The sequence below is a fragment of the Biomphalaria glabrata genome, chromosome 5 (assembly GCF_947242115.1).
Source record: "Biomphalaria glabrata chromosome 5, xgBioGlab47.1, whole genome shotgun sequence".
Classification (NCBI taxonomy): domain Eukaryota; kingdom Metazoa; phylum Mollusca; class Gastropoda; family Planorbidae; genus Biomphalaria; species Biomphalaria glabrata.
Window position 1 is genome coordinate 42,889,295 of NC_074715.1, and position 15,037 is coordinate 42,904,331.

The 15,037-nt window shown below is 29.6% G+C and overlaps 1 protein-coding gene across 6 annotated transcripts; it reads right to left on the reverse strand.

Annotated features, from left to right (window-relative positions):
* Nucleotides 1-1,214: 1,214 nt before the first annotated feature.
* LOC106059566 (protein phosphatase 1 regulatory subunit 42-like) lies at nucleotides 1,215-15,031 on the reverse strand. Of its 6 annotated transcripts, none has more exons than XM_056028928.1 (11): nucleotides 14,800-15,031; nucleotides 13,595-13,657; nucleotides 12,496-12,690; nucleotides 11,845-12,014; nucleotides 10,830-10,968; nucleotides 10,489-10,723; nucleotides 10,196-10,339; nucleotides 9,881-9,949; nucleotides 8,610-8,697; nucleotides 7,624-7,713; nucleotides 4,434-4,574 (listed from the first exon to the last, which is right to left on the reverse strand). In XM_056028928.1, exons 3-10 carry the CDS (start codon nucleotides 12,628-12,630, stop codon nucleotides 7,641-7,643), a joined length of 1,053 nt encoding a protein of 350 aa, XP_055884903.1. In that variant the 5' UTR covers nucleotides 12,631-12,690; nucleotides 13,595-13,657; nucleotides 14,800-15,031; the 3' UTR covers nucleotides 4,434-4,574; nucleotides 7,624-7,640. The 6 variants fall into 6 exon arrangements, with proteins under 6 accessions (XP_013072678.1, XP_055884901.1, XP_013072679.1 ...); XM_056028930.1 differs by lacking the exon at nucleotides 7,624-7,713 and adding an exon at nucleotides 6,681-6,729 and having other exon boundaries at nucleotides 4,435-4,574; XM_013217224.2 differs by lacking the exon at nucleotides 7,624-7,713 and having other exon boundaries at nucleotides 1,215-4,574.
* Between the last annotated feature and the right edge of the window lie 6 nt (nucleotides 15,032-15,037).

Below are 15,037 nucleotides of genomic sequence, written 5' to 3' on the forward strand. Positions count from 1 at the left end.
ATTATATTTCAAGGGTAAAATTAAAAAGTTGTATTTTTGTGGAAGTTATCAATCTACGTCTTAATATTAAAACCAGTCAAAAGTCTTTCTTAGGGCAGAAATTCTCACAACTGTTGAATGTTGTTATTTTGATGACTTTGTGTGACAAAAACTAAATGCTTCTCAGCGTACGTTCTTACTGAATAAGAAAATGATCTTAAGACCGTCACGCCCACTACAGACATACGTGCGCTATGTGTAGCTTGAATATATCCCTCGCATAACAGTATTGACCAATGTTAACTCCTTCTTTATTAGACTTAGCTTTTGGCTTACGACTTTTACTTTTTTAAATTTGAATGCATAGTGCCTTCTGATTGCAAGAAAATAATTCAACATCGGAACGTCCTTGCCTGTTAGTCATTTCTACATGATCTCTGCATACTACGAGAAAGAACTTTGAAGCCCAGAACGCAGGAAGGCGCCAGGCGTCAAAGCTTACGGCGCTTCCCCTGGATATTTTCGATTAAAAGGGGGGGGGGAGTGTTACTGTTATCTATGTAGTTGTACAGTGCAATTATTTCACTATCTAATAGCACCGCTTTCGTCTATTTTGATGACTTGAGTCTACAAAAATTATCTACAAATCAACATTTACGAAATCAAAGGCTCGACGGACTAGCTTTTCATGAACATTCATTTCGATTCTAAACTTATTGTGAATATTTATTTTTTAGAATTAAACCGGAAAATTGTATCATAATTATATGTCTTTAAGTATCTTTTCTTTTTCACAACATTCTTAAAAGCCTTCCGAAACCCATTGTTAGAGCCTTCATCTGTTTCCCCTTTTAGGTACCTAGCTGACTAAGGGGGTGCGATAAAACAAAATGTCTAGGGAAAAACCAGAGGGAAAAGTTTGAGAAGCACTATTCATTCGCCTCGAATGTTTCTTACACTTCAAAGTCGGCCCTACCACCTCTTCTTCATGTTTTGTTAAATGCGATTTCTGACTAGGAGAAATGATGCTATCTAAAACCAAAGAAAATGAGTTTCTGAAGTTCAGAAACACTGAAAAAAGTTGGACCAATAAATGACTAAGGGGGCAGCCAACATTTTTTGGTCTAGATTCTAAAATATTTTAGATGGTAATAAAAGTTTGAACAAGGTTAGCATAATGTTAAACAGTTTCTGTAATGTGTAAAGGACATTAAAATATAGGAAAGAAAAACATGTTTAGTTAATGTAAAGTCTATTTCTTATTTAATACATCTTAATACATGTAGTAACCATGGATAAAATGTCATAATCAATCACAATTAAAACAGAATAGAGACTCATTTTACATTTGTCTAACAATATTGGGAAATGTTTGGAGACTGTTGTTGGGGAGGGGGGGTTGAGACCCTGAGCCTACAGCACTGGTTGACACTCACCCTAGTGGCGCCACTGGTATGCAGTTATTTGATATGTTGTCCACATCAACACAAATATACCAGAATCAATTTTTGTAAGATATTTTATTTATCAAAAAAACATTGACATATAGATTGTATGTAATAATAGATATCAAGTATATGTATTTATAAATTAGACACTATGCAAATAAGCAACAAAAAATAATAATAAACAGCCTTCAATATAAAATATATTACATTTGGCCTTTTAAAGAAAGTAAAGTTCCCCTTTCAGGCCTTGTGATCTATAGGGCAGATGATGTTAAGGTCATCTGTTTCTTTAGCCAATGGTTAATGAGCAGGGTGTCTATTAAATGTGAAAACAATATGCAAGCTCTGATGAGATCCAACAACACTGATGTACTGGTAGTTCTTAGTTTAAACAAAAAAATATAAAGTCTCTATACTTTGATAAACTTCCTACTTTGATTGTTCAGAGTCCTGAAGAAGACTATCAATTATTAGAAAAGCACTTTAAAGTGTACAATTAAGTAGTCAAGATAAATAGCAGTCAGATCATTTTGAAACTGTTAGTATTCTATTTCATAGCTTTCTAAACAACTAGGAAAAAACACAAGGAGACCCAAAAAAAAACTCACATAGAATGAAAATTGATAATATGATGTGTATATAGCAGTAGCTCTAAAACATGGCTGTATTGCTAAGCATGCACTGTTCTCTGGTCCAGATCAATTTCTGAGGAACTTTTTATGTGATTAATAGAAGCTTTTAAAGAAGTATTTTATAAAGTAAAACCAAAAAAATAGTATGGCCAATATCTTTGTCCATAAAATAATTTACTGGTGAATACAGTAGGCATATGTGTAACAGTGAGAAAGATTATTTGTTACTAGTTTCACTATGCTTGATTGGAACTGGGGAAACAAAACACAGCCCCCCCCCCTCCCCATAAGGACTTGAAGTTCATGGAATGGTGACCGAATATTTTATGTCACAAATTCACAGCACTCACTACTAAATGAAGTTAGATAAAGAAAAGGACAGTATCTGACGTTTTGGTGCAGCTGTTTTAGCATAACTATTTTGGTGCAGCCATTTTGGCACAGCAGATGTTTTGACATGAGATATTCTGACTAATTTAAGAAACATAGATTTTATAATAAAGTTTATTTTACTATATGTATGTATATTATGAGTTCTACCCCCATCCACCAATTTTTTAAAAATAAATGTTTTGAAAGTCAGATTCCTACCATAAACTAATTTAATTAAATAAACCATTTTTGTGTCAAATAAAATATGTATTGATTTTTTTACTTTATTTTTTCCACTTTGTACCTGTAAATTAGCATAATTACTTAAACAAATAGTTTGAAAATAAAAATGTTCCACTTAATAAACAAAAATACATTATGTTGTTATCAGACATAATAATAAATACTCATCTAATTTATTTCCAAATCTAATGAACAAAAAATTACAATAATTTTTGTCTATAATATTCCCCCACACACACACACAAAATGACAAAACATTTCACCCCAAAAAGTCTCTTGCACCAAAACTGTCATCATGCCAAATTGGGTGTGCCAAAACGGCTGCACCAAAAACCAAAATGTCCAGCTTTGGACTAATATAAACAAAATTGGTCCAAAGTAATCAATAAGAAGTATGAGATAACTATTCATTATATACACAATTATATATCTATATACTAATTCTAGAAATTGAACACAGTTATTAACACAGTAAGGCAATTAGTGAGAGAATACATTCAATAGATTTGTTTTCAAGAGAATCAAAATATTTAGGTATTTTTTAATTTTGTTAAAAAAAAAATTATATCTAAAAACTTCAAATATAAATATGACATAGATTTTTTAAATCTTAAATAGCCCCCAAAAATAAATAATGTAAATAATCCCACCCCACATCCCTAAAAGTGATAAAATTAAAAAAAAAAAGCAGACTACAGGTATTCAGGTCTTTAAAACCCTAGTAAGATGCAAAATATCCCTAAAACAATTTTTTTTTAGTACTGCAACATTGTATAGTAAGTATTCATATATGAATACTTACTATACAATAAGTAAATAAAAAATAAAAAAAAAATATATATACATACATACACACACACACACCTCAAAAATGAATAATCTATCAAATTTAGCATACAAAATATTTTTCTTCTAAGCCTTTTAACAAATTTCAGCCTTAATGAACAAAAAAGCATTGGTGCAATAATACTGCTAGGAAAGTGACAAGCAAAACAAACTAGAAGCCAACAGAAATTGAAGCACTATTGGGATACCAAGTTCCTGACTTGCAAGAATAATGACTGATAGTTAAATACAAATTACATTTATTTAAAGGGCTTGGACATGGTTTTCTTTTTTCTATCTATATTTAAAAATTTGTTACAAATAAATATTACTGAATACAAAAATAGAAATGCTTTTCCTAAATTATAACCAATAAAAAATTGACGTTTAAAATCAGTTCAGGTGGAATTGATTTTATCTCATCAATGATTGATACATTGTAAGCTCCTGTCAGTCCTCTATAAATATTTGTTAATATAGCAAAAGCTGCACTAAGTTAGAATATAAAAATGAATGACTTTAATATTTTATTTCTAAATCTTAGTGTTGACTAAAATTATTAGCTGTTAAAAAATATATTTCTGAATATAAAAAAAATACATGCAAAATAATGAAATATTTTTTTGGTGAATAAAAAGCATTGTGAAAAATGAAATGAAATAATTTTTTATTTTTTTTTGAACACATGCATTAAAGAGTGATGATTCTTTTAATACTGAATTTCACTGTAGCACCCCAAATAAAAATTTAATGACATTTCATTTTAATTAGTAAATTAATAAAACAAATTAGGAATTAACACATTTCTGTGTTGTTGTTTGTATCTATTTTAACATATTTTAAAGATGATTTCACACATAAAACAAACTCATTCATAAAATTATTTTAAAAAGTTAAATTTTCAAATCAGAAATTAAAGGATAAGATTAAGAATTAAAACTTGAAAGAATTTTATGTTTTATGTCGACGGGCAGAATGTGAAAGATGAATGCTCTCAACACTTAATGGTCTTGGAAGTCGATACAAAGGTGCTGACTCAGGAACTCCCATTCTGAGTATTCTTCCTCGTCCAAACCTACAATAACAACAATAAGCATGTTAACATTGCACACATTTAATATTGTATTATAGACAATTTAAGATAGGAAAATGCAAACATGTTCTATGCGCTAATTCAATTCATTGCTAACAATTTAAAAGAAAAATAGAAAACAATGTCACTTAAGAAAAAGATAAACTTTTCATATTAATCTATTAATTTTGAATTTGAGTATTAAACTTTAATTATTTCATATTTACTGAGAACTTTAGCTTATAATTAACTATTGTGATGAAACTCATTTTCTTTACCAAAAACAACAAAAGAAAATGCTGGCAAATTAAAATTGAAATATTTGTTAAACATTGGTTAAGTAATCTTCTTCAAATACAATTTTTTTGTACATAAAAAGTAATTATTGACATTAATAACAAATTCTGCTAATTTGAAATAATGAAAACACTATAATTCTGGACTAAATGGATTTATTTTTGCTATATTTTAGTGTTGTTTTTAAGAAAGCACAGCACAAAATAGAAAAGTTTCAAATGGATTTTCAACCTAAGTTAAGTCTGGTGGCACATGCATGAAGCAGATTCTTGACAAGTTTTTAGATGAAGTTTCAGAAAGTAGGATATAGGCTAGGAGGTTATAGACATTTAAACACAATTTTAACAAGCAATAGAAAAAAAAAAACTTTTTAAAAACAAAACTTCTCTAAGGGAAAGAACCCCTAATTACTGTCATTTATCTGACATTACATCGTTTAGCTCCCTTTCTACTATACAAAACAAAATTAATTAATTAGTATTAAATAAATTAACTAATTGGTTAATTTTTGGATTGATTCATTTATTGTCATCGACTATGAATAATTATGCAGGATTTCAACTTGATCCAAGAATGGGAAGTGGAATAAAAAACATGTCAAGAAGTAATAATGGGATTAAATTCAAATATACATCCACATCTCTCATTAAGTAACATTTACTCCCCTTATTTCGATCTCAAACAAAATAATTTAACACCAACAATTAATTAACTAATCGGTTAATTTTTTTGATTGATTGTCAGGTTCAATGCAAATTTGTGCAAAGTTTTAACTTATTCTGAGAATGGGAAACGGGAGAAAAAACATGTACAAACTTTTTACCAGACAGACAGAGTAACTTGATATACGCTTTGTAATAAATAAATGTAAGCAGTCTATTATGTATTTATATTTCCTCATGATTTGTTATTAATGTCTGGTTTACTTATCAAAAAATCAAAAAGAATTATTAATAGGCTAAAAGGTAAATTAAAAATACTTTTGTTTTTGTTTGTTTCTTTGTTTTTCTAAAAAAAAGGAATAGCAAGAGTGAATATGCACTCTGTGCTACTGATTCATCTAACTAGCAACACTATCCACAATACACCAAGGTATTAATACAGAATGCATTATGTGCCTAGTGCCATTTACCTAAGCTAAATGGACTAAAAACAATACATTATGACCAATGAAAAGTAGAAAAAATAAAGAACATAAACGTATAGTGGCCACCCTTACAGTTAAAAGCAGGGTGAAAAGCTTAATACAACTTTAAACATCAAGTTTTTAAACCAACAAGAATCCAAACAAAAAAAGTGTAACAAAGAAACTGCAACTTAAAGTAAAATATTCACCATCAGAAACTTTATGATTGATAATTAATTAAGCTAGTTTATTCATGTTTTAACTTTTCTGTTAGTTTTAAAGAAGCATTTAACAGTAAACAAAGATTGAAAAATGTATGATTGCTATTTTGGCTGCTTTTAAAAGCTTAATAAAACAAACAATTTATATTTTGTAATAAACAGACATATGAATATTTCATTGAATGTTATAATTTCCACAAATTTTTTTTTAGATTAACAGCCATTTAGCATAACAAATAAGAAGTTTGGTCAACTACTGTTTCTTTGTCAGAAGATCATCTAGACTTGTTATCAACATCAACTAACAAACAAGAAATTATTTTTTTTACTAATTTATAATGAAATTAATATTTAAAAATAAAAAAGGGGAGTTGAACAAAATTAAAGAAAAAAGTTAGTCTAAAACACAAACTCAAAACCCTATGACAACAGTAGAGCTAAGAGCTGAAATGCACATGTCATCACCATTAAAATCCTTCATTCCTTAAACAAAACATGGGTACCAATCTTTTTTCTGCAACAATAAATGTAAGTGTCTTTCACTTGATTACATCAATAAGAAATAGAAGCACAGTTGTGAAAGAAAAATGAAACGTTTATAAAATCAGGAAAAAAGTGACATTTTTTTTTACACATTTAAATAAAAATTGTGTACGTCCATTAAAAAAATGTCATATCTGAAAGTCAAACTAAGAAGTTAAGTTTCAAGCTCAGAAATGAATACTTTCAGTGAACAGTTCAGTTCATAGCATATATTATATAAGAGCAATCACAGACTCTTTTAGATGTATATAAATGTATTTCTGGAGTCAAATCAATCCATTCAATTCATAAGTTTCAAGCTTTATGTCAAGTCTACTTTTGTGAATCAACTCTTGAATTTGAATTATAAAGTGTAGTATTGCTTCTGAATCACAGACGTTGCTAGTGTATTAAATATTTTCATACTTTATACTTGGAAGGATTAAAATATTTTATTTTGTGAACAAGAATTCAGTTCAATCTAGACAAGGATGTCTTGCAGTTGGATATCGGGTCAAGAAATTTAACTTCTGAAAATGCCAAGACTTATTAACCACCGAATTCCATTGTAACAATAATACAAATACTTGCATTGTAAAGTGTGAGTTTTGATATCAGTTTTTGTAGACAACTGTTGTTTTTTTTTCTACTTTAAATCTTTTGCATTATCAAATATTTATTTCCCACCACTGTTTTTTTTTTTAATTATTGCTGTTTAAATCTCTTACTACTATCTAAGATCTGATGCTGTATAGTCTAACTAAAATCAAAGAAGGTGTCAGAAGCTTGTACAGCATAAACAGAAAACAAATAGGAAGTTAAATGTTTGAGAAGCATCACAGCACACAGGAAATTCAACCATCAAGTTAGAAAGATCAAAACACACTTTTGATCATGTACTATTCAGTACAACTCAAATAAAAATAAGGTTGGCTCCCTTGGACTCATTAAAGACTTTTCTCTTATTGGTGGGAACCTGGAAAATTGTTTGTATTTGAAATATTTAGATTTCATTAATTGAATGTAACTATAATGATTTATGATATTACTTTTTAAAAATGTGAATGTCATATCAGTGATTATAGTAATGTTCCCCTTTCAGATGATGTAAAGGTCATCAGTTTCTGTGGCCAATGGTTAATGAGGGTGCTATGTGGCCAGCAAAATGACCAACCGCCTTTACTTTTCACGAACTTATGTCAGGTACCCATTAGAGCTTGGTGGATTCCAAAATTAAAAATTCCAGAAGCCAAGTACTTTACTACTCAGCCACAGTGTCTCCCATATCAGTGACACATTTGTTATTAAACTTTAACTAGTTGATCACTGCTCTAGATATCTGAACTCCTCTTGAACTATTGGCGACACATATTTTGATATTGCCTTAGGTATCAAATTCAATTTTTTCTAACTTAGCAAATATTGTGTCACACACCCTCAGTCATTCAATGATTGAGAAAATGATTTAGAAATCATTGATTATCATTTTTTGAAATTATAATTAATATTCATTCATTCATTATTGGCCTCCACCAGTCAAAAAAAAGAAAGATGACTAGGACTCATGACTAGGTCTGAACATTGGTGCCTACACAGCAGTTTTCCCCACACCATGCAGCAGGGTCTGACACAGTGTAACACAGTGCTACAAACTTCTTAAGATTGTGGTACTCCAATGGTCCAACAAAGGGATAGGTGGAGGTGAAAGGTCACCAGCTCTTATTTTATCTAAGGGTTGACTCTCATTGACTTTCCAGTCTTTGGGGGCAGTGGAGATTTGGAGTTTCCCTTCTCCTTTATAAGTCTTCTAATTCTCATGTATGAAGACAGTTTTGGTTTATTTTGATTACAAAATAGAAACATATTCATTACTTTGCTCTCAGAATACCATTTCTTGGTTTGTCGTTGTCTGTAACTGATGATTTGGCCAAAATTTCATCAAATTGTCGTCTCTGCATTCCTAAAAAGATATATTAAATTATAATCTTTTTTTTAATTCAAGATTTAATCAATAAATACTTTTAAGTATTGTTTCAACCAGTTCAAAAAATTTAATTAGTTTTCCTTTTTAATCTAGAGATCTATGAGGCAGATGTAAAGGTATTGTCAGGCAGTGTTTGAAAACAGAACACATGAGTCATGCTCATTACATATCCAAGTTCCTGACAGATCTTCTCACCCAGTTATTTTAACGTTAGTTTGGAATAACAATTGAATAGGGGAGTTTAACAAATTGAATAGGGGAGTTTAACAAATTGAATAGGGGAGTTTAACAAATTGAATAGGGGAGTTTAACAAATTGAATAGGGGAGTTTAACAAATTGAATAGGGGAGTTTAACAAATTGAATAGGGGAGTTTAACAAATTGAATAGGGGAGTTTAACAAATTGAATAGGGGAGTTTAACAAATTGAATAGGGGAGTTTAACAAATTGAATAGGGGAGTTTAACAAATTACAAATTTATTATTGGATGAATATGTAAAATATCTACTATTGACCAAAGCAATTGTGTAATAACTAACTGCAAATAATTAATATAGACATTTTGTAGTATTACATAGGCACAGAAAAAGATTGCATATGCTACAATGATCCAAAAGGGTCCAGACCAATCTGGCTTGACAAAGATGTTGCCTAAACTGGATCAGTTATGCATGGCAAACAGTATAGTACAGCCCAAAACCAAGAATCTCATCATGACTAAAGGCATCATAGCGAAACAAGATCAACACATGATAAAATGGTGTTCAATTATGCAAAACATTTAACTACTGCAATACACAAAAATAAATTACATTTAAAATTGTCTATTGAGCACCATTGAGATTAATAAATAAAACATGCACAAATAACAATCTTTCTTTCCCCAATTAACATGGCCTTAATTGTGCTGATGTGCTAAAAAAAGAAAAAAGACTTTTTCTCAAAAAACTCACTTAAGATCTTCTAAAATATATGATTTCAAAATCACAGCCTTCACTAGGGATTAGTCTTAAGAAACCTCTTATCAGAAGCCAAATATTTACTATTGATGCCATGAAAAAACCCACTAACTTAACCAGTAAATACTTTTTTTTTTAAATTACACATTTAGCATGTTATAAAATGTATTTTTAAAAAGTCTAAAGAGAATCTAAATTACCTGGCATTATATAACCTCCAACACCTTTCAATCTGGTAGGTATGCTTTTTAATGGAGGCAGTTCAGTTCCTGATGAAAATAAATTATAAAATAATTCACATTGGCAAAATTTCATAGAGCCCAATGACTAGCAACATTAAGTCAAATTTTTTTATGTAATAAGACTGGTTTTTAAAAATCTGAACTGTCCCTATCATCATATTTATGACAGGAAAAACTTAAATCTAGATCATTGAAAATTGTTTCTATTTTATACCGAAAATGGCTATTTAAAAAAAAAAATTCTAATATATACTTAAGAAGTGTAATATTTACCTGTATATGTATTGGGAAATGAAGCAAATGAATCTTCTCGAATGCGGATTTCTTCAAGTTTTTTTCTGTTTTCATCTCTATTGGCTTGCCAATTGACCAAAAACTGACGTGCTGTGTCTGTTATACTTTTCCCATCAAGCATTTCTTTAACAGACAAAAAATTATTGATGAAAAGTTACTTTTGGGACTTCTGCAATTTGTCTGATATAGCAGCAGATCTATATATTATTATACTTTATGTAATGAATTTCACATTATTCAAATAATATTTTATAAATAAAATTGAATGCTACCCAAGTTTTTTCCAAGGACAATAACTCTGTCTTTGTATTTAGTTCTTTGGCACAATGGATTTCCAGAAAGATCAAGTTTGGTGAGAAACGTCCACAACACTAAAAGCTGAGTCAATTCTTTCATATCGTTTAGTTCATTCTCTGCTGCCATTAAATGTGTCAAATTAGGCAGCTGCTTAAGGTCTGATAAACTGGTCAAATGGTTGCCAGAAACATTTAACACTTGTAAATTTGTCTGGAAGTACAACAGGCATCATTGTTATTATGCTAATATTAGAAAAGGTGATTAAAAATAACAGAAAAAAAGATTCTCCTATATCCTAAAAAAAAAAGCAACTCACTCCTAATGCCTGTAATGTACGCGGATCAAACAAAAGTTGTTCCCCGATCGGCAATCGCTGATTCTCAATGTGTAACTCTTGTAATTTGTCTAATTTCTCCAAACCCTCTACTACTGTTATTGTGTTTCCTCCAATAAATCTACAGTTGGAAAAATAGAAAAATGTACATCTAAAAGCACATCAATGTATTCAAGTGAATTTTTAAAGAAATAGTAGAAAAAATCTTTTAAAGATTAAAATAATGATATTTACAAAAAAAGTGAAATTCCCCTTTCAGACCTAGTGATCTATAGGGCAGATGATGTAAAGGTCCTCTGTTTCTGTAAGCCAATTGTTAACAAGGGTGTCATGTAGTCAGCAAAATGACCAACCACCTTTACTTTTCCACAATTAATATTAGGTACCCATTAGAGCTGGGTGGACTCAGAAGCGCCCTAATGATCCAGAAATTAAAAATTCCAGTCTTCATCAGGATTTGAACCCCAGGCCCCCTTGGTTCAGAAGCTAAGCGCTTTACCACTCAACTACCATGCTTCCATATATAAATACAAATATAATCAAATCTAATGGATATCGTACCTAGGAATTATGAATTTCTAAATTACAAAGTATTGATTTAAGAAACTGAGATTCTCATTGATCCCTTTTTTAGGAAATGTAAACTCTAATTGATGACCATTTCAACAATATTACACTATAATACTTAAGATAATGAAACTAAATAATAGAAGGGGTAACAAAATAAATCAAGTTTAACTTGAAATAAAAAATCAATGCTTCTTATTAAAGGCCTAAGTGTATTTATAATGTAGACATAATTGAACATTAAAAATGTTGAACCATTTATTATAATAAACTCATTGTTTTTTTATATGTCATCAATTACAGTTCACTCTACACCCAAAGTCTCAGTTACATTCTTGGCACAGACACAATATACAGATAGACATTAAATCTTGGACCATCAAACTATCCTACTATATAAATAAAAAGTATAAATTCTGATAATAATTACAGTTTCTGCAAATGCTGTAGTGAGGATAAATGCTCAATAATACTGATGTTATTATTTTGTAAATATAGATGTGTTAGGCCACTGCTGTTGGCAAGGCAAGGAATGTTGTTGAGATGGTTATCATACAAGTACAAGACTGTTAAATTTCGACATAAAGATAAGCAGTCACCCTGAAATCAAGATAAACATTATTGAAAATCTTAATGAATAAAATAATGGTACTGAAGCAATTATATTTCAAGTTTCATAAAATCTTTATCTTAGAAATGAATAATATAGAAAAAGAATGTAATGTACAAATGTAAATATGTGCAAATATAAATTTATCAAGAAAGCAATCCTTTTTTATCACAAGGAGCAGAAGTATATAAAGATTATAAAGAATGATTGTAATTATATATTCTAAGAATTATATTTATTACTCAATGCACAATTTGGAAAACATATCTATTCTATTTATTTTTTTTATTATTTATTCTATTATATTCTATCTATTTATACATTATTTAAAATATTAATTTCTATTTTTTAACTACCTTTGCATCAACCAGTATTTTCTTTTAACGATTTCAACAATGTAAAATGTCTTTTTTTTTTTTAAACATAGATTTAATAAATTGTAAAATAAGGTAAATGACAACCACTTCTTACCACATCATCTATGTTTTTATTCTCCAGGTAGATGTGAGTCAATCTTCCAACAAACTGAGGTAATGTTTCATCTTTTTTCTTTTTGGTATATCCAGAGGTTGCCCTTGCGATAAGTTCTAAGGATAACTTCACCATTATACAAGGCAAGTTTTATCTCCAGATACTAGCAAACTATTTACATATGATTCTTGAATCCTATCAAAGAATGTCAAATGTATGAAATAAGTAGAGTATAAAGTAAAAAGAAGAAAGTCACTTTAAGATCTATAAAGGTCAGTGGGGCAGATGGTCTGTTTCTATGGCTAGCTAGTATGATAATGAAGCATCACCTTTAACAACATTTACTAAAAATTTCTCAGAAAAATAAAAATTCCAGTCTTCATCAGATCCAAACTCATGATTCCTCAATTCAGAAGAAAATTAAGCCCTTAAATTAATATTATAGCTTGGCCTCATCTACATTCTCTAAAGGCCTATAATCTGGGCCTTGGATTAAGATTATTCAAATTAATTAAATATATAGGCCTATTTATATATATATATATATATATATATATATATATATATATATATATATATATATATATATAAATATATATATATATATATATATATATATTTACAAATTTATGGCAAGCACTCAAATAAAGGAATATGTATTAAGTAAGGAATTGAATAACTGATGTGTTTATTAAAAGATACAAAAACAAAGACATTGCAGGACTTCAGCTTTCAATACACAAGGAGTCTTGTCTTTAGTTTCACCAGTCCTTTCCTACCCAAATCTTAATACCAACCACAAACACACTTCTCAGGGTTAACAAGATCCTCGAAATAAAGAATCACCCTTTTGTGTCAGGATTTTGTGATTTTACCATCACAAAAGAGATACAAGACACCGATAGCAAAGACAAACAGACACAAACACTCTTTTGTTCCCCTGGCAATCAAATCATTAAATAAGAACAATCTGGTATAAAGTTAACAATTAGCCCTTTCGTTCAGTCTTTGCAATCTATAGAGCGGATGATGTAAAGGTAATCTGTTTCTATGGCTTATTGTTAATGAGAGAGTGTGAAGTGGCCAGCACAACACTTACCATGTTTGTTTTCCCTAACTTTATAGGAGTTTGTTTTGTTTGCTTCAGAAATTTCTGTCATTCCTTCAGATATGAAGATTAAATTATGAAAAATTATTTGAAAAATTAATATCTCTGCTTCCATTCATCGCAAAGGATAAATCTGGTGAAGATGGAAATCTTCTTTTCAACTTCTTTTTAAAAAATTAATATAGGCTATAAATTGAGAGTCTAAATCTAGACCTATATATAGGGTAAAATATATAGATCTAGTGTAATATTGTATTATTTTGATTTTTTTTCCTACTCAGCTACTGCCTACTTCAGTAAATCTATACTATACTCAATAGGCCCTTATAATCTAGATTCTAGATCTATTATATTGTTTAGTTAATTGCATGCATTCATATGTGCCTTGCAGAAGGATCTTGCAGCTAATCTAATTATAATATTACATATGTAGCCTATGTATTAATTGTTTAATAAATTATTCTATAAAATAAATGATAATATTAAACATAAAGCTAAGCATAAATAAATAAGTCCAAGCCTAAGCTTAATGTGTATATACTGCACATGTATATCTAGATCTGAACTTCATATAAATATATATATTATATATTAATATATATATATATATATAATTAATTACTTAAATCTAAGCCCAGCTCGAAATCTAGATCTACTTGATATCCTGCTATGAACAGCTGCTGACTGGAATAAGTGGAGGGATTTGTTAAGCTAAGGCTAAGGGACAGATCAGATGACAGTCCATGAGAGAGAGAGAGAGAGAGAGAGAGAGATTGAGAGAGAGTGAGAGAGGGAGGGAGATGGAGAGAGAGAGAGATCTGCATCTAGATATAGTCAATCTTGATTTAATCTTATAAAATACAGATGTTACTTCAAAAAAAGAAGATGATTACGTCCTACGACTACATTTGTTCTTAGTAAGTCTTAGAGTCTTAGTCTTTAGTCTTGTCTTAGGCGACTTAGGACACTTACTGACTTAGGACAGTAACTTAGGTCTAGAGTCTAGGTCAATCTAGATCTATCATCTAGATCTAGTCATGCATGTTAACAATGAATGACTTAAAATTAACTTCTGAAAAGTCTAACAATACTGACAATAGATCTAGATCTATATTATTACAAGATTTCAAGATAGATCATTCTAGTCCTTCTAGTCTAGATCTAATATCAATAATAATAATAGTTTTTGTTTTTACCGTTTGAGACATTGTTAGTGTTGCTATGCTGGTCGTCAAGAAAAAAATTGCGAAAAAAAAAAAGACTATTTCGACTTTTTCTTTCTTTAGACTCTAACTACTCTAAGTCTAATTAGATCTAGATCTATCTTATTTTATAAAATACAGACTCTAAATGTAGATCTAGATTAGATCTTAAGTGATGAAGCCTTTAATTATTTGTTTCAAACAGAAATTATGATATTTTTTAAAGACTAGA

Bases quoted from the DNA above. Each gene is read 5' to 3' on its own strand.
- LOC106059566 (XM_013217224.2), bottom strand. From the start codon at position 12,630: ATGGTGAAGTTATCCTTAGAACTTATCGCAAGGGCAACCTCTGGATAT. The intron at 9,950-10,195 runs GTAAATATTACA...TATTTTCATCAG, and splicing joins ATTTCCCAATACATATACAG to GAACTGAACTGCCTCCATTA. The intron at 4,575-8,609 runs GTAATGAATATG...TTGTTATTGTAG, and splicing joins AATGGTATTCTGAGAGCAAA to GTTTGGACGAGGAAGAATAC.